Below are 21509 nucleotides of genomic sequence, written 5' to 3' on the forward strand. Positions count from 1 at the left end.
GGACTTAGCCTCAATTACTGCAGACTTCAGTGAGTAGGGATTACTCCCAATGGCACGCACGTGATGCCCTCACATTCATCTAACAGCTGGACCTTGAGACTAAGGAGAATATGCTCGCCTCTTATGTTGGTAAAGAAGAGACGCCAAGTCCTCTCAACTTGGAGCAAAAGACTTCTAAACAGCTGCAATTTGTCACCGTTAGGGAGAAGCTGCTTAGATGGACAAACTGTTAGTCCAAACAGTGATCTGGCTTTATAAAATAATAAACTAACCTCATAGAAAGGTAGTAAAATAACAAAATTAGATTTTACTAACAAAAAACTCACAATATAGTAACACAGATAAGAAAGTAAAGAATCTCCACCATAGCCTAAGCTTAGCATTACGACAACATTGTCCCCGCAATGCCAAACACAGACATAATCTTACAAGTCTAAATTCACCAGGATAATTCCCAGCAAACACAAACAAATAGAAAGAATAGTAGAGAAACTTGACTTACTCAAAGCCAGAGATACTGCTAGTCTGATAGTCGAAGAATGAATCCCCCTCCTACCGTACTTTCCGGCCCTTTTATACTCTTTAGTAGCGACATATTAGCGATTGGCGACAAAATAGCGACATAACAGCGACTGGCGACAATATAGCGACACAATAGCGACACAATGGCGATACATTGGCGACTAGCGACAATATGGCGACACAATAGCGACATAACAGCGACTGGCGACAATTTATGACGTATTTCTAGCTTTGATGTACCAGGGCATCATAATCAGAGAAGAGGTTGTTCGCTTCGCGGCACGTAACGACATACGATTCATGAAGAAAGGTCATAAGTTACATCTTATTTACCAATCCATACTCCCTATACAATAACGTTCACATTAATGCCAATTATCAACTGCGTCTCTTTCGCATACACGGCTCAGAGAAAGACGGAGATAATTTCAATGACGTTTACGCACACTACCTTGTTCACGCACACAATGTCGTTTACGCTACAATGACAGCATTTGCTTAATAGTCAGTTTAAGTAGACCAAAACAATCGATAAAAAAGGAATCGTTCCAAAACCTGTCAAACATGAATATGCTAACACCATTATTTGATTTCAGGTATTATAGTTTTGTTTTCTGAAAATAACGCCTGTATTGAAATATTTTATGTTTATTATTAAGTCAATGTTTTTTGTACCAATACTTATACATTTTACATGCATGTAAGACTACAAATATTCTTTTCAAAGAAAACTAATACCAGGTAACAACTAGCGGTCTTAATATTATTTATTATTTTCGCGCATTGATATAAACCAAAATAATGAATATGTATGTTACGTATTTAATTGTCATCACAAGTGGTGAAATACGGAAACGTGTCCTTCAAGTCGTAATTGTCAGAATACGCAGAGAAATTATGAATGAAAAATGCAAATGAAGAGGACTTGTTTTTACAAGGTATTTCGTTATTTTTCTATGTATTTTAATATAAAATCGAGGCTAATATTACGCAATAGGCATATGGCTAGTCACAAAACGCGTACGTAACTAGTACCCCTAGTGTAAATATTTTCGACAGCGAAACGTGACGTACGCGGTTGCGTTAAGTGTCATTTTGTATGAGATTTTTGACTTTCCAAAACGTCCCGCTTGGCGCGCTGTTCAAAAACCCATACAAAATGAGACTTAACGCAAACGCGTACGTCACGTTTCGCTATCGACTAAATTTACACTAGGGGCACTGTCAGGAAATTTATAATACATTTGACGTTTTGTACAGTTATACAGTCGACAGCAGTATTGTTGTGCGACTTTACTACCGACTGCATTGCTACTGCAAACGTCACAATCTGTTGCCCGGTTTTTACGTTTATGGCAGTAAAGCAGTTGGCAGCAATGTCGTATGCATCAGTGACGCTGTTGCAGTCTGAAACCGGACGATACCCTTAGAAAACTCTTACCTTAGTTTCATTCATAGCGTCTAAACTCTAAACGTAAAATTGAACTTACTTGACCACTGTCAGAGTACTCACCTAACTGAGAGGCATGTTATAAAAACCGGGCAAGTGCGAGTCGGACTCGTGCACGAAGGGTTCCGTACCATTATTTATAAATACGGCAAAAAAATATGTTTGTTGTATGGGAGCCCCCCTTAAATATTTATTTTATTCTGTTTTTATTATTTGTTGTTATAGCGGCAACAGAAATACATCATCTGTGAAAATTTCAACTGTCTAGCTATCACGGTTCATGAGATACAGCCTGGTGACAGACGGATGGACGGAAGGACAGACGGACAGCGAAGTCTCAGTAAAAGGGTCCCGTTTGACCCAAAGGTACGGAACCCTAAAAATTAAAGAAATAGGATTCTAATGTACCGGTTTAATGAATTATTTAATACGTAGGAAAGCATTAAATGTGAATTTTAATTCCTAGCGACCTTTACCAAGGAGGAGTTGCCGAAGAGTGTCAAGTTCCGGCGGTTCCGCGGCCAGCTCCCTGAACAGCGGGATTGCGAACTGCATCACAGCCATAATTGTGTGTTTTTAGTTTGTAGATATATTTTATAATAATTATGATGTATATTACTTTATGAGGTATTTATCTATAGGTCAATAGTTGCCTGAAAATAATGGTTTTCCTTCATTCATTAATTAGTGGCAGCCAAAATTAAGGGCATACCTCTATAACAGACTACCTAATACTTTTGTAGATACGCCACTCCAAGAAAATAAAATAATAATTACTACTGTCTACATTTTATTATCCTAGCAAAATGTAAATTATTGCCGTCATTTTATTAAGCTCCTCTTGTAAACATTTAACAATAGTTACTTATTACATGCAAGTATCGTCAACCTATCCATTGAGAGACATTGACGGCTACACGAAATATCTGCATAACAAACTGCAACCCTCTTCGGAAGCCACCAATTCCACCACTGCCACCAATGCCACCTATGCCACCACTGCCACCAATTCCACCAATGCCACCATTGCCACCATGAATTGTTCTCTGCGCATCGATCGCCTGTCAACACAAGGGCGTCGTTATTTTGGCAAATAGATGCAAGCAATGGAATTGACAGTTATTACCTTGTGCCACCAACCACACAAAATTATTGTTAAGGAAGTCCATATCTAGTAGTGTTCAATTACATTGAAATTAATTTGCTCGAAAAATTTACGAGACAAAAGAAATGCTAATTTGTTTGTTTAAATCATGGCTATAATTCTATCGAAACACGGAATGTACAATACATATATACACAATGTTATGTATATTGGACAGCACGAGGTTCTGCAATACATATTATATATGATATTGATTACAATGAGGCATATTAGTATGTCGCTTGAGCGGAGACGGCTACAAAAGAAAAATGTTATTTTAGAGTGGCATATCTGTTTAATAACACATACTATGTAATCTATCGCTTTATGGTAGGATTATTCAAGCTGTAAGTATATAGGTATGTTAGGAATTAGTAAGGTTTTGTATGTAAATGAAGCATACATTAGCAATCAATTCATTTAATTCAATATATAATAAATAATTGTTAGTACATTATTAATAAATTATTAATATAAGAAAATACCTAGTTTGTTTCATAAATGCGAAATAAGCTCTTGTACAAGTTAGTACAGTTTAATAAATTAGTGTTATTTACATTTATATAATTGTGTACTTAAATATAATTATCGAGTTTTCAAAATACATATCGAACATAACATCTTGGATTTCGTTTGTAACTGTACTAACTTAGGTTTTTTTTTATTTTTTTTTATTCTAATTCGATTATTAGTTAAGTAAGGTGACTTTATCTGTAGCTGTAACCCTTTGAACGCCACGCGCCAACCACTATTAAGCGCGGAGCGTTATCGTGAACTTTGCTGGAATGCACGGCGCGTTACTGTGAGCCTTGCTGAAATGCACGGCGCGTTACCGTGAGCCTTGCTGGAATGCACGGCGCGTTACCGTGAACCTTGCTGGAATGCACGGCGCGTTATCGTGAATCTTGTCGACATGCACGAAGCTTGATATTGGGTAGCCTCGCGTGTCAATTGACGTATTCGACGGTCAAAGGGAAAAATTCTCACATTACTGTTTTGTTTTGATGTTTTATCAGTTTTTTTCTGTATATATACAGACTGTTACTGTTCGATGTGTATTCCCATATTATTTTTGGTATTTTGACAGGGTTGAGGTAAGCTCCGTTCTCCGCCTCCATCAGGTCTTATGCACCACCGTGACTTAGTCCTTTTTGATGATAGCCTGGAAAGTATTCGAACTTTTATTTCCTTAAAAACTAATAAATTATTTTATGACGGTATTTTTTTCATTTTGATGGCAGCTTAACTCACTCACGCTATAACCGTCTATAACCGGCTTCGGCTGAGGCGTTCGACACTTTATTTTCTTCTATAGAAAGCATCACGTGATCACCGGTCACCCGACATAGAAATCGTTGCATTGAACGCCTCGGCCCAGACCTGGACTGTTCTAGCGGGAGTCATCCTTAAATCATTCGATTGGAAAATATATGTGCGTTACTGCTGCAGCCTTAACGCGCTGTATCTATCATTTTAATGAAATAAGTGACGGATTGAAGGTCATAATCGCGGTAGCAAAATTAATTTCGTTGTCTTGTTTGTGACCACTCTGTCACGCTTGTAATTTTGTCTTCTATTAAATAAATAAAAAAATCTAGTGCTGTTGCATCGCTTTCTACATGTAGACTACATTTTACTTGAAAAAGGTTAAAATCTAAATTTTATCCAAAAAGCTCCACTCCATCACGATCAACGAAAAGAATTTTGACCCAATGCCGCACCGAGCTAAAGCTTTGGTAAACCCAGTACCTATATCAAGTAAATTATAAAATACGCCGACAGTATCAACGCCGTAGCAGTGACACTTCCTTCAAAACCAGTTTGACAGCGATTCAAGGCCGAATCATGCTGTCCCATTCTAATGTATGGCTATCCCTTTCGGCTGTATAGGGTTATCAAAATTCATGTCTTTATTATCTTATATGTGATTATGCATGCAAAGGAACGTCATTTTGTTCCAACCCTAATACTTAATTGCTCGTAGCAATGCTCAGCCGAACGGAGCCGAGAATGCCCGAAAGGAGCACTGTCGGACCCCTGGTATAGGTACCCGATTTCTTCATTGATAATTTCATACTTTTAACTCAAATACCTATGCTGTCATCAAAATGATACAAAAAGGCCATAAACATTTTGTTTGATCGACGAAAAGCTTAAATTGTAGTTTCAAGCGAAAATAAATTCAAATCTAAATACACGCAGAAAAATAGAAAAAAAAAATACTCGATCATTACTGTATCTGTTGAATTATGCAAAGTAAGACATATCTGTATCGAAGTGAGCAATGAACACTATTTTCAGTGACGTCTGAAAATATCGGTACGAAAAATGTGCCAAAAATATGTATACACTATCTTAATATATGGGCAATAAAGTCGTGTATACATATTTATGGCACTTTTTTCGTATCGATATTTTCAGACGTGACCGTACCTAATGCCGTTGATTACAAAAACTTCCAACATTTTTGCTAATATTTTTATAAGAATCTTTACTACCTAGAATGTCAGTCTGATATTAAATAGCTACAAAATATCTTAATATTCTTTATAGACTACGGGCCAGGAGCATATTTCGTCAGTCATCGCCTCCCGGCTGATACTTTGTCAGATGATAGTTCAGATGCTATCATTAATGAAAAAATAGTCAGCCAGTAAAAATAATATTTTTCAGTCATCCCTATTGATATTGTATGACATGAGTTGATAGTAGTTTCGCAGGGGCCATTTTTAGATTTATTTTAGTTTTATTTTAGATTTAATTTAGTCATATTTTAGACTTTTACATTATTAATTGTTTATAAGGTTATATTATTGATGATAGTTTAGATGCTGTTTTAAATTAAGAAAACCGTCAGCCGGTTGTATCGCGGTGCAAAGACCGTCAGCTATTCACATGAACACGTAAAAAATACGCGCCTTACCAGTTAAAGTATGCGTAATGTGTAATTGCGTAAAACGCCTGATGCCATGCTACATGCAAAGTTTCATGATTTTGTTTTACTATAATTAAAAGGTTAAGCGCTTATTTTTACATTTCCATGCGACCAGCTCACGTTCTTACCACCGCGATACAACCGGCTGACGATTTTTTAAATTAACAATAGCATCTGAACTAATTTGACAAAGTGTCGGTGGTTGCCATTCCTCAATCCACCAACGGCGCGGCAGCTGACGTCCACGAGGGTTGGTTAACGGCTATGTATGAGTAACCCTCGTGGACGTCAGCTGCTGCGCCGTTGGTGGATTATACGAGGTTTCGCCCGGGAGGCGATTGGTCATGGAAATCTGTTCCTGGCTCGCGATCTATAAAGATTACTGCTGTAACAAATTAACTGCTGCCAGATAAATTACTCGGTCATCCTTCTTGACAATTTTACCTGAAATATCTAAGAGTATCTAGCTAAACGAAAACATTAATTTAACTATCGCGACGTTTAGTCTGAAATATGAGCAAAAAGGGAAAAGAATAAATAAATTACGAAACTGTTTTGTTGGTATTACATCTTTCTTACTTCCATTTCCATTCATTCACCATTCTGGGGGCCTGTTTCACAATGTCCAAGTTAAGTGCTAAATAAGCTACTTGCTATCTGACGAATAAAGTCATCGTTGGAGTTTCACAATCTTAAAATAAGCTTAACTGGGAGATAAAGTGCTGAGTTTTGTATGAAGTTTTATCTGGCAGTTAACTTATTTGTTAATTAGCTATACAATACTTTACTTGGACATTGTGAAACAGGATCTAAGATAAATAAATGTATGTCTTGTTGACCGATCGAGCGCTAAGCGTGTCACTTCTAGCTTGGACAAAATACTTTCGTATCTTTGGCTAATGACATTTTGAATGTAGATTTTTCTGCACCAATATAAAAAAAAAGTGCCATTCGGACTCGCCCACCGAGAGTTCCGTACAAATTTTCTTTTTTTTATGTTTTACAAATGTATAGTTTGAATTTTTTCCCTGTACTTGTAGTGGAGAACGATATTACAAGTAATATTGTATTTGGCAAGCCAAATTTTATAGTTCTAGATAAACGGGAAGTAACCTAATAATACATTTTAATTCCCTTGAGAGTGTCGTAACGTAAACTTAGAATGTTGATTTTTTCACAGCTTCAAGGGACATTAGATCTGAGTAGGTATATGGTTTTAATTTCAACTCGATACCTCCACGAGTTCCCGAGACAAAGAGTCTTAACATTCTTGACAGACAGACAGACAGACTGACGGACGGACGGACAACAAACTGATCATATAAGAAGGGTTCCGCTTTTTTTTTCTTTTGAGGTCCGGAACCCTAAAAACAGACTTATATTATGACAAACTTTGACAAAGTTTAAAATATAATTTCGATATCGAACAACATAAATTAGAAATAGTTACTCGAAATATAAAAAGACAATTTAGCTTTGGGCGGTTAATAAAGCCACATTTGTTTAAGAAAAGTTACAACCTCATTAAAACAAACAAATAATTTTACATAGGACCGAACGAAATACATTATATATTATTATATAAAATCAACTGTATTATAGTTTGCAGCTAAACTAGAACTATACTTCAAACAAATACTAATAAACTAGCTGTTGCCCACGACTTCGTCCGTGTAGATTTATTTCCTGAACACACACTTTCAACCCCTTTTTAACCCTACTAAAGGCTGAATATTTAAAAGCACTAAGCTGTTTCAACTCCTTTTTAGCCCTATTAAGGAATATTTTTTTTAAGCTGATATTACTTTTCTTCTATTTTAATATAATACCTTTTCATAACGTTTGAAGTTCCTTTTTTCCCCATACAAACGTTCATCCCCTTTTTGACCCCCTTAGGGGATGAATTTCCAAACACACAGAAATTACTTTTCTTCTGATTAAATTTAATACCTTTTCATGTAGTTTCAAGTTCCAAGCTTAAAATAAAACTTGAACGCCATACAAACTTTCAACCCCATTTGGGGCAGAATTTTTAAAAATCGCTTCTTATTTCTTGTACAGTCAGCATCAAAAGTAACGGATGAAACAACGCGCCAAAAGTATCTGATATTCCGGATAACTTTTCCAAATATAGATAAATTTCTAAAATTCACGCTCGAAAGTATATCTTTTACAGTCTTTGTTGCTCTATATTAAAGACATCACTTTTTGTTAAGCTGTTACAGAATGGTAGATACTTATGAAACCTTATTTGATCCGCTACTTTTGATGCTGACTGTACACTTTATATAATATATATATGCGACCTAGTGTGTACCAACAAAACTCTGGTCGTTTCGGCTCTGAGTTGATGAATCAGTCAGTCAATCAGTCAGGACACACGCAATTATATATAGATGAAAGGTTCTTTTTAGACAATTCCAAATAAAGCCTCTTTTGTGAATAAAATAAATTGGTTCTGTTATTTGCCCATTGATACAGAACAAATAACATCGAATTCCAATAAGAAGTCAGATTATCCCCAGGGTACGCTCCTGTAAAAATAAATTATGTTTTAGGCATCTACAATGTCTACGGAATGAAAAACTAGCTTGCTTATATAAGTTATATAAAATACCGTTTCTTGTCGGTGTAAGTAACAAAACATTAAGGCTCATGCTAGACAACGTCCATATTCTATATATATAAGTAACAAAACCGTGAAACGTACTACTTATATACTTGCTTATACAGTATGTATATTAACCAAAACCATTTACTCATACCCGTTAATATTTAGGTAGTACTGAGCAACTTTATTATGGTGCCGACCCCGAAATGGCGAAAAAAAAATTTACTCCTCCATAGAAAATTTCAACGCCAGACTAGTATATAGCCAAAATGCACGAAATAGCCAACTTTTATTTCGTTATTTCGCGGTTGGTCCCATAGTACCAGGTACTCAGTATGACCTGAACGTTGACGGGTAAAGGGTTTTATTTAATATTATGTACGAGTATATGCACTTGGAAAAGGTAAAGGGTAACTACGTAAATGTTATTAAGTCGGACGAGTAAAATACGAAAGTATGTTATACTAAAACCTGTGCAAGAAGATTTGAATTAGATATAGAAACTGTAAATATTCTCGTCTAACACTTAGCTCGGATATAACATCTGCTATCCAAGAATTATATTCAATATTTAATATAATTACACGATCATATCGCCTTACTTCGATATCCAATATTCAAGCACGTACGGTGTACGTGGAGAGATTTTCACGACTTATAATTTACTCATAACTCATAACCATGCATAAGATGCTTTAAATAACTATTATTACGTTAATATGGTTTATCGATGAATAACTGTTCGAATTACAAAATCCCTCTCGTTGGATTGGGATCTCAAGGAGACAGTAAATATGTGAGTGCTATATTTGAAGGATAACGTTTGAAATGACCAGAGAAAAATAAGTAAACTTAGAGTTTTCATTTCATACATGGCAATCCTTGCTTATAAAAATATGTTGTATGGGAGATACGAGTAAGGTAATGTTTATCATTAATAGCTTTTAAACTTGCTTAAAATCTTTTACTTAAAGTATCTAAATAAAAGAATTTCCACAAATGGGTTTTTATTTATGGCTAGAGTGAGCATTTTAAGCTTAATTATTTCTCTATGGCTTTAAATTGGTTGGTTTTAAAATAACAAATCAGCTATCGAAATTTTGTGTAATATTAAATTAGCTGTGAAGTATCTTGTACTTTATTTTTGAAAATGGTTTTCACTACTTGAATGTTTGAATCGTTAACGACATGCCAACATGTTTTAGACGCCAATATTAAAGATGCAGTAACCACCCACTTGTTTTTGATAGCTGTTGCAATTAGTTAAATAGTAGTGAGTAGAAATATTATCAAGTGATAATACTGTCTGTTCATAAAATATATTATGAATAATATATAACGGTGAATAAGGAGTTCAAGAACTCTGAATTTACGATGGCAGTGTAATAAAGATGTAAGTAGATGGATATCAACAGAGTGCCAGTAAAGTTAATGAAAGATTAACGATGTTTGTTGTTATAAGTTATCCAAACAAAGCTGATACTGCACTGAAATATGCGAAGTGGAAAATATTGGGAAGTTGTTATGCAAAGAAAAGCAAAAAGCTCAAGATTAGTCAGTGGACCATCCCATCTAGGGATCATAATTAAAAATCATATTGGTAAAGTAAGGTTGCTAAGCTCGAAGAATTTCGAACATTGACCCGCCTGTTTCTATCTCTATCACACGCGCATAATTAATTAACGTGCGAGCGGGACAGATATATAACTATGGGCGTGTGTTAGAGAAAGGAACAGGTATGAAATCCATCGGGCTTAGGGTCCTTACTTTATGAATCTAGTTATATCTTATCACCTGAGGAGAGAACAGTTTCTTGAGCCCAATGATAGTAGCCAGCAGCAACGCAATCTTCGAGATGAGGAGAGCCTTCCCGACCATCAGAGTCAGGCCCTTGAAGGTCAGAGCACCAAGCAGACCGAACTTCATGGCTGCCGCGGCGAGGAACGGACCCATGTTCTTGTTACGGCTGCGGCCGCTCTCGAAGACCTTTGGGGATTTTAGGGCTACTCCTGGAAATAACAGAAATTAATGTGTTAGTAAATTGTTGTGATAATTCTCTCATCATCACAATATACCTAAAACGCAAGCGTCATCACTATACATGTATTTGTACGAATCTTTGGAATCTCAGCTAGTTATTGGTGTATATCATAAATAATTCACCACCTTCCCTTTCCTCTGCATCTCTATCTGTCTGGATGGACACTTTAGCTAGCTTTTTTCTTCATTTTCAGCTTCGCTCGCTACACTCGTCAAGTCCTCCAAAATCCTAACAAAAGACAAAAAATCCTGACATGTGACAAGGGAAAGTTCTGACGGTTGGCAACACTAAGTCCAAGTGTGGACGATATTATGGAGAAGGGTTTTGAATTCTGTACTATATGGGGCCTTGGCCGTGTGACAATAGGGTTGTTTCCATCTACAAATCTTAGGGCAGAATTGTATCCCAATAAATTCTTTTGGATTATAAGAACATGTTAAACTACTTTTAGGGGACCTGTAATGACCATATTTTTGTAACTATTGAATTTAAAATATCTTTTGGCACACGTCACGTAACCAAACTCGAAATGTCATTGAAGATTCTGATGACATCACAACTCTCGGATTGACACTGTTGACAGTTAGGCGATAAACAACAAATGACAAATGTTAGTTGACAGTTCGTATCTTCTACGTGTGTATGTCAAACCGTAAACTGTGACGTCACACAATTTCCAAAGAGCGTTTTGGGCGCGAAAGCATCTGTCAAAATATATTTTGTTAATTTAACATATTTTTAGTATAAAAGTTGAATTTTAGGGCAACTTTTAGTTAATATAGAACGTAATACAAGCGTTTCAATAAATTGGAAACAACCCTATTGTTTGAAATTCTTTGACTGTAACTTTAATAGAAATTTGAAATGTAAGATGCTTTAAATGCAACTTCTAGTCAACTTTCGCTATACTTCAATCCCTAGGCACAACAACAGTTTCGAACTGTGAAGAACGTTATTCTTCGTACAGCCTAAACATTGTATATTTATCCTCCTGAGACCCAGAAGCAGTTGTTTCGTTTTAGAATTTAAAACTTTTAGTTACTTTGTAAAGTTCATAATAGATCGCAGAATAGGTTGATCGCAAAAATGAGTACGCTGGGTTAACACCCAAATAAGATACAAATAAAAATGATTAGATATATCTTCTTCTAGATCAAATACAATGATACTTCTAGGTGAATGCACGAGCAATCGAGTCTTTTTCGATCATTTTACTCTCAAAATCCTGAAGGACCCCGCAGCAAACAGCAAGTATACTTCTGAGAAATTTGTGTCCTTATAAAAAAATAATCAGGATACTTAAATCTACATCATACTAAATTGTCATGAGATTTTGCTTTTTCCCCATGTTTGCTGTGGGGTCTTTTACTTTGAAATTAGACTATAGAAATGAATATGGTTTTATGAAGCCATATAACACCTAAACACAATGAACCAAAAAAAAATGAAATGAGTTTAAATTAAATTCCTATAATCAAATACGCGGTACATTTAGAATGAAATGGATATTATACAAACGTTTCGAAGTTGAGATGATAGTGAAGACCGAAATATGCGAGTCAAGTTTCACCCATCGAAATTGGTTAATTTATGGCTTCAGTAATTTTACTCTGATAATGAAATTTCCAGTTCATTGGAAATCGAAAGGAGTGGAAATAAATGAATGAGAAGAGATACTTGTTGTAGGGATTCTAAATCTATTTTATATTAGTACCTACATGTCTATTATGGACAAAAATAAATAAATAAATATTTTTGTTTATACAACTTTGGGAACAAATCAATTTATTTTTATCAAATAATTTGCTTTAAGCGTTTTAAGTAGTTACACTACATAATAAATTAAATTATAAACTGGAATAGATGTCATGTATTAAAATATATGAAATAGCGACTTTCAACAAGGAAGAGTTTTGACCGAAGGATGTCAAGTTTCGGCCGTTCCACGGGCGGCTCCCTGACACTGCGAAGTTGCGTAATGCATTGTAACCATAGCGATTTGTAGTATTTAATTTTAAAATATATTGTTATTATATTTATGTCAGTCTTAAGGTATTTATCTATGTGTGACTAGTTGCCTGAAATAAAGATCATTCATTCATTCATTAAAAAAAAGTGACGAAGCCCTCTAGTGGTGAAGACCGGATTCTATCCGGCGCCTTTATCTATCCAGGCTAACGCCGTGAACCCCTAGCCACCTCGCCACGGCGGAACCGGTACTAATTTCTCGACTATATGCCATACTCGTATTGGTACATTCTCAATTCACCATATTAAGAGCCTTTCTGTTTTCACAAACCTTAGGTATTTTCCCGTTCTTGCGATGAGTTTGGACACATCCACAGCTTCATTGGATTGCTACAGTTTCTTTGTAACTTGATGATAACGATCATATTAAATGATGCTCGGTCGTAAAAAGGTGGCCTATCCTTTTGGCACTTTGTTCAGGCCTTGAGTTCGAAGATCGGTTGATTGAAGTCAACTTACCGACTCCAAAGCTGCCGTCCTTCTCCTGAGCCCCGGACACGACGAGGTCCGCGTTCTCCAGCAGCCTGTACCGGAGGGACCGCGTGGTAGCGAAGTTCCACAGCTTGTCCATGATAAGCTGCTGCGCCTGGTCTTCCAGGGAGGAGCCGGCGCGGGCCAGGGTCTCGGACTTTACTGGCGCTTCAGCTGCTGCTCCGTTGCTGGAAAATAAAATTAAGATTGTTAATTCAATACATTTTAATTAATTTGTATGAATTTATTTCAAAGTTTATCACTGATCAGTGTAGGCTCATGAAGTTGAAGTAATTTGGAAGTTCAACAATTGATGCTAATTTCCGGCGTGATGGAATTGAAACCAATGTTTATAGATGTAAATAGTATTTCTGAAATTTTGCGCTTGACTGATATTATTAACAGGCGTTTAAACGAACGACGAAGTCGACGAACGTATGAAACCAATCAAATGTATTAAAACTTACACTATCTGGATCACAGAAACAATTAATGATTAACAAAAGTTTTGAAATTCCATACTTGTGAAAACTATTCAATCAATTCATCATTTCAAAATGCAATTGGCAATTTCAAAATGCCGAAATAAGATAGCTGTAAAACTAATATTAACTTGTGAACTGCCGCAATTGTAATTAGAGCGAAGTAGTTAGACTAAACAAGCACTTTTCAACTATCCGCAGCTATAGGTAATAATGGTTACCTAAAATCAAATTAACTAAACCCTTGACGTTCTCGCAAGTAATGTTTTTCATTGCACGAAAACCATTAATCAAGCCTAACAGTTATAATTTGGTGAAAAAATGCTAAACTTTTAACGAAGCCGAAAATAAATTGCGCTTGTATCACTCTTCAAAAACTCCTAAATTTGAGTTTTGAGGGATGAAGTTTAATCTTTAACAGTAAACAAATACGGTTGATTTTTGGTTGACGTGATGGTAATAAATAAGATGTTAAGGGAAAACATTTGAGAAATGACTGGCACGTACTTCGTAAAGTGTAACTGAAAGTTTTAATACACACTCGGTCTTAATATAAAATAAGTGAGAAATATGGTCTTGGTTACCATGAATTCTGAATTTGAGTATAATTTAGTAGCATCCTGTTAACGCAGAAGGAAAGATATCGTTAAATAAGTCTGTGTTTATTTTTCTCTTATGAGCATGTCAACTTGGACAGTTCGTATCGATACTTCATCATCATCATCATCATCGTTATCATTATCATCATCATCATATCAACCCTTTACCGACCACTGCTGAGCATAAGCCTCTCTTTTAGTATTTATACGCCACTTGTCCCCGTCCTGAGCTAATCTCATCCTGAAGTGACACGCAATCTTCCGAATGTCATCCACCCAACGAGCTAACCGATGCCAGGCGGATTGGGCTTCATTTATATTGATAGCCACACTGGAATAAGTATTTTTGTGAAATATTTTCGGTATCCGAGTAAATTACCTAGAACATTTTCCACACTGTAACTTGGAAAGTCTAAACAAAGTTACTCCGTCAAGAATGCTTGACAAAACTACAAAGCGACGTTCAAATTGTACGTCAGCAACCATAAAACTGAATTCTCAATTAATTCCATGAATGCTGAGGTAAGTCAAATACTTAAGGAGATACCAATGTTTCTTAAACTAGAAAATTCCAATGAGACGCACGCGTCTTCCATATAAACAGCACATTATAAATAAAAATACCGAAATGACACTTCTTACAAAACCGAAGTTTGACAGCGATTCAGGGACAAATCATGCTCTCTTTCTATTGTATGGCACTATCCATAATTGCTCAAAGCAATGCTGAACCAAACAGAGCCGAGAATGCCCGAACTCTCTAGTGTCTCCCACTGTAAATAGTTCCCTTCCGTTACATAAATGTTGACAAATATTGCATCACCTAAATCATTGAACGTAGGAATTTGAAATTTCAAACAAATTTTCTTTGTCGTAAAACTATGACGAAAAACTTTTTTGCAATTTAATCCAATGCGGTAAAATTAAGATTACAAGTTCTTAACCAGTTCTACGCTGGCGAAGAGAACAAATTAATATAAAAGAATTTAAAATTACCTTTTCGACGATTACTGCATCAATTCATTCGGAAGCATTACTGTTGCTGTGTTGAGTCGTGATATTACTGCCGATTGATTTTTGACATTGCGATAGCCAAATTGCGCCACAATGCTCCAGCAATAACGCTGGTGCAGTATGGATCCGAACGCTATCTTCTTCCTCGCGTTGTCCCGGCATTTTGCCACGGCTCATGGGAGTCTGGGGTCCGCTTGACAACTAATCCCAAGATTTGGCGTAGGCACTAATTTTTACGAAAGCGACTGCCATTTGACCTTCCAACCCAGAGGGTAAACTAGGCCTTGTTAGGATTAGTCCGGTTTCCTCACGATGTTTTCCTTCACCAAAAAGCGACTGGTAAATATCAAATGATATTTCGTACTTAAGTTCCGAAAAACTCATGGGTACGAGCCGGGGTTTGAACCCGCGACCTCCGGATTGCAAGTCGCACGCTCTTACCGCTAGGCCACCAGCGCTTTTTTACCTATATTAAGAAAAAAGTAGAAGACCCGCGCAAAATCTTCTTTTCATACAAACATAGTCCTCATTTTCCTCTCCGGATATAAACTTTATTGAAAATATTTTGACACAATTTGGTTTATATCCACCACAGCTATACCCTTACGTTTGATTATTTTCGAATCTTTAATTACTAGGTATAATAGCTAGGAGCATTTAGAAAATTGTATGATATCTGTTTCTCGCTCCTAATTTTTACAATAATTAGAAAATCGATGAAATTCCAACGTAGGCCCCTACGCTATTTATTTATTTAAACTTTATTGCAGAATAAAAAATAAGTACAAATGGCGGACTAATGCCTTAAGGCATTCTCTACCAGTCAACCATAGGGCAAAACAGAAATTCTCGAGTGTGGGTGCAGTGAGAAAAATAATTCAAAAGAAATGACAACTATAAAAGTAATTTTAAAAAACTATTTAGAATTTTGGACTTTAATAACATTATTTACAATGTTACAAAAAATGATATTAGGTACTACATATAGACATATTGCTATATAAATACCAATAAATATATATATATATATATATATATATATATATATATATATATATATATATATATATACCTACATAAATATAACATATAATATCAATATACATACATATTATAAAAACTATGATATGCGCGGAGGAGGACTAACTTACTTGTGCTGCACTCAGAAGGTGCTTGTGAAGCATACGTTAGCTATGGTTAACATTATGTAAAAATGTGCCATAATACCAATATCCAGATAGAACAATAAGGACAACTTTTGTATGAATAAACAGCCGTCCCCTCTCCTGGACTGTTTCTTGAAAGCGATCGACTTGGCAAGCAATTGTGTGATACTCTAAGGGTCACAGTGAAATAGAAATCAACGTAGCGAGTTAGGAATCCCTTCCTTGAAATAGGGTATTATAACTTGTCCGGTTTTGTATTCGTGTACAAGGGTTTCCAGGTAGATATGTGAATAATTAAGGGTAATGTAACATCTTACATACTCGAATATATTATGTTCGAACATTTGGGTCGTAAGATTCAAATGGATCCATCATTTTCTTGACTGACTGCCGAAGGAGGTATTGCTCTTTGAGCTGATTTTTACTTTCTTGGCGATTTGTTGTTTGTCAGTGTTTGATAAAATTTGGTGGATCGATAGACTTCCCTATTATATGCATGATAAGCTCAATTTCACCGTATATCCTAAAAAATCTTCCACTGAGTTATGAAAAAATATGGTGTTTATGTAACTCAAGAGAAAGTAGTAAAGACAAGTAAATGTACCTATTTGTCCCTAAATGGGTTTTCCTATTTTTTCCGCTCATCTCTTCAAACCATACAAATTTTATCCGTAGATTTGGATAATAAATCGATAAAAAATAAAAATCGGTCCATCTAGAAATAGGCATTCTCTTTACAAGATATTTAAATTTTGTATTACTTACAGTAGGTATAGATCGAAAGTACCTACTTAGAAGTTATATTTTGGTTATAAAATGTATATTAGAAACAATTTACATTAAGAAAAGTGCATTGATTGTATTATATGTGTTTCCATGTACATTTGTTCTGAGATTGTGCAATAAAGAGGATTAGTATTGTATTGTATTGATTCCTGATGGTAGCATTTAAAAAAGCAAATTATTCCACTGTAATGTTGTAAAGTTATAACTATAACCTTTCGTTTCATATTAAAATTTAAATTCAGCTCGCGTTCGCACTTCGCAGTTAAAAATCGCTGGCCCAATATTAAAGGGTTATATGTTACATTTTCAAGATAGTTGAAATTCGACTCAATGTCACTATGACAATGTTCAAATTTCAGTTCGGTAAAAGTGAGCCATAGAACCCTGTAATACCTATTGGGCCAGCGAAATTACATGATTGATATGAATTACGAAAATTGCGATATTATCGCAGCATACGCAATTTTGTGGTATTGATATTTTAAGTTTAAAATGTTATTCTGTAAAAGGATAACCCGTTGGATATTCCATTCCTACTAAATAATTCCTACATTTGTTAAATCAACCATGCAAAATATTTTTATTCTTGATATAAATTCAAGCTGCTTATCTACATTTTTTTATACAAAATTTTGCCGTTAGTAGTGTTAGCAATTCTATAACGCAAATAAACTTTGAGATACTCTTACTTAACCACTCACATGATTCCGATTTTAACGAAAGGTGCCCTGAATTGCTCTGCCATTTCGCAGATACGACGGCACAGTGTCGTGATATCTTCAAAAATCGATAACTTTGCTTCTGCTTAAGCATTTGGAATAATTCTTTCGGTTTTATAATGGTAAAGAAACAAAGAAAGTTATTTTCTTACTTTAGCTATTTGCTGTTATAATAAAAATAATTATTAAAAATTCACGAAGTTTACCCAAAGGAATAATTTCCGAGTTATAGTAGAAAACTATTTTTAATAAAAAATCTAAATCGATAACATATCTTTTTTTTGTATTCAATTTAAAGAAGGCTTAATAAGCTTTTAATTGATACTAAAAACCTTGATAGCTCACCTATAAAATTGCAGAGTAAAACTGATTCAAATTCTGATAAGGAACTTTCGAATTGCTCCACCTGGCGTGTAACTATGTGCTATGTTCGTGATTTTTTTGTGGCTAATTTAGACACTGAAGTACAAAAATATAGTAAAAAACCGTTTAAGACACTAATTACCTTGAAATAAAATACATAATTTATGTAATTATCACAATGATAGTGGCTTTATAACTTAAAATAACAAAAGAGTATTTACATACCTACTAAACTTTGGTGTTTTTAAAACGGCCGATCACCAACAACCGAACTAACTTATAACTACACTAACACGTGTAATATATACACTTTACAACAAATTCAGCACAATAAGCAAATAGTAACTATTAACACATGAAATTATACTGATTACAAACGTAAATAAACAAACAAACTGACCTGCGCCATGTCAAAAACAAAGATGGCTACCTATTTAGGTAGGAGACACAACAGTCGCGCGGTGCAGATGTTCAACAGAAATAGGAACTTTTAACACATTCCCTGCCAGACGAAAAACGGCAAGCTACCCCAGGATCCGGGCAATATAGCAAAGAAATATTAGTAAATAGAAATTATAAATAAGTAGTAACAAACACCCCAAAACGCGTATGCAACGTCTAGTGTACCACATGCCTTACGATGTACAGAAATGCTTTAAGCAACCAGTGTTGCTGTGTTTATACTTACAATTTTCCGTCACATGGTTTGTTCGCTAATCCTGGATAATACACAGTGATTTAATGCATTTTATTGTTTATTAATGTAATTTAATAATCGAACTATTTAATGACTATAGGTTGCTCAAGATATATTTGGTAATCATAGAAATCTAGGGCATTAAAATAGGAAACACGCCAAAAATCTACAGAGTTATTGGTTTGAAGTGAGATTTTATGGTCATCAATATTAAGTAGGTCTAAAATATAGTTTTAATCTAATAGACCAATAAACGCGAAGTAATTTAATATATAATACTAACAGAAATATGTAAATTTGAATACTTACGGCATTTTAAAACACGCAGCAACTTTTAACACACGCACTTTTCCGAACAACTTGCAAAGTGACATAGATAAAAAATACTGTGGTTATGTCTATGTGATTGAAACATTTTTTAAATATTGTCACGTTGGTATTCTGTGTTTTAATAATTGTTTACACCATATCTGTGCAGCCCTTCACAGATAAGAAATAAAAAACCGCATACACTCCGTTCGCAACTCGAGTTGCGACGATCATTTTAGAGGTGCGAAATGTTGAAACCTTAGTTGCTGGAATCATGTAAGTGGTTAGTTATTTTATCCCCGTACTTTGTTTTGACATGAATAATAAAATTGTTGACATAAGATTGATTAATTTTAAGACATTTTTTTTTAAATTGCATGTATGGGTCTTGTTATCCGATAAGATAAGATAAGATAAGATATATTTATTTGCAGAAAAAGGGTTAGTTACATGTCTTAATATTATGTTAGATATAGTTCCACCTTTTCCAGCTGTCTTCATACAGCATGCAAATGTATTTAGAGTAGGATTTTAGTAATGTATTATACTAAATTTAACTATAATTAAAATAATAACTTAATAGTGACTTAATTTACCTATATACATAATACAGTGAAAGTCTGCGGATAGCCGAAATAAATGATTAAATTAAAAACTATACATTGTTTGGGTTAATGTAAAATTATTGGTTAATACCAAATGAAATTATGGCTAGTTTCATAAGAAATATTTCTTTTTCTTTTATTTTGTTTATTTCTTCATCAGTCAGTGGTTATCTTATACCTTTAAACGAGCAATTCTTGTATATATATATGTATATACAATATTTCCGGGATCTCGGAAACGGCTCTAACGATTTCGCTGAAATTTGGTATGTGGGGGTTTTTGGGGGTATACAATCGATCTAGATTAGTCTTATGTTTGGGAAAACGCGTGTTTTCGAGTTTTCATGCGTTTTTATTTCGACGCAGAATATGGTCGCTAATTTCGTGTTGCCGGCCACTGTCCGTCTGGTCCAGCGGGTTAAGACGCGGACTGCTAAACGAGTGTTACGGGGTCGAATCTCGCCCGGGTGACTAACTTTTGTTTTTTTTTTTTATATGTTCAAGTTTATATATAATGTTTGAATTTTTATTGTTTTAGACAAGTTTAATTTAGTAAAAAAATGTCGTTAAGATTATAACCTATACACCACCATATTACAATAAATAGTTATAACCGAGCAAAGCTCGGTCGCCCAGGTACTGTCAAATTAAATGATCTGAAGTTATGAGCTATTGTTTCTAATTAACACGCACTCTAGTTAACAGAGTCTAAAATTGGGATTATTTTGTTGTGTATGTAATTAGAAGGGTGTGGGTGTGTGTGTTACGGTTCTCAATAGACTCCTACTCTCGATCAGCGATAACCCAGTTCGCCGGTATTATGTACCGTCTACGTCAATAATATGTATTCTATCTTTTACTTTATTCCTTTGTAATAAGATGAAAATTTGTACATATATTTATGACGTTTTCCTGACAAGATTGATGCTCCCACACAAAGGTCTCGTAGCGTAAGGGTTCATTAACGGGGAACAAATAGAATGCTGTTCTACTTAGTGTTGAACAATGGGTGTTGTACCTAATGATCATATAAGTAAGTAAATAAATAATCTTTGCTCAAAATTTACTTACAATGAAAAGCGACTAGTAAAATATCTTTCACCGAACCGTACGTACTTTCACCGAAAAGCGACTAGTAAAATATCTTTCACCGAACCGTACGTACTTTCACCGAAAAGCGACTAGTAAAATATCAAATGATATTTCGTACGTAAGTTCCGAAAAACTTATTGGTACGAGCCGGGGTTTGAAACAGTGACCTTCGGATTGCAAGTCACACGCTCTTACCGCTAGGCCAGCGCTTCGTAAGCAATATAAACTATTATTATTATTTTAATAAACAATATAAACGCGCGTTTAGCGCTACAAACTAATTGTTTAAAAGCGTTTAAAAACTAATAATTTTCAATGAAAAGACTCGTCAACACTGTTTACCTTCTTCCTAATCCAAAAAAAGTAAGTTTAGGGTGAAAAAGCGTTTTTGTACCCAACTACATAAATGATAAGTGAAGTAAACTTTCGGAACAGGGTCCGGTCTGGCCTAGTGCGTAACCCTGCCTATGAAGCC

The 21509-nt window shown here is 35.1% G+C and overlaps 1 protein-coding gene across 2 annotated transcripts in view; it reads right to left on the reverse strand.

The window, feature by feature from the left end:
• The window catches only part of LOC133529519 (uncharacterized), a 62026-nt gene that overhangs the window by 18431 nt on the left and 22086 nt on the right, over positions 1-21509 (reverse strand). The window contains exons 3-5 of one of the 2 annotated variants that reach the window (XM_061867250.1): positions 13191-13390; positions 10457-10671; positions 3807-4278 (exon numbers count right to left, since the gene is read on the reverse strand). In XM_061867250.1, coding sequence (XP_061723234.1) covers positions 4258-4278; positions 10457-10671; positions 13191-13390 — 436 coding nt within the window. In that variant the 3' untranslated portion in view covers positions 3807-4257. Of the gene's footprint in view, positions 1-3806; positions 4279-10456; positions 10672-13190; positions 13391-21509 lie in introns of those variants that run through there. The other variant, XM_061867249.1, reaches the window with a different exon arrangement.

This window comes from Cydia pomonella, chromosome 21 (genome assembly GCF_033807575.1).
Source record: "Cydia pomonella isolate Wapato2018A chromosome 21, ilCydPomo1, whole genome shotgun sequence".
Classification (NCBI taxonomy): Eukaryota; Metazoa; Arthropoda; class Insecta; order Lepidoptera; family Tortricidae; genus Cydia; species Cydia pomonella.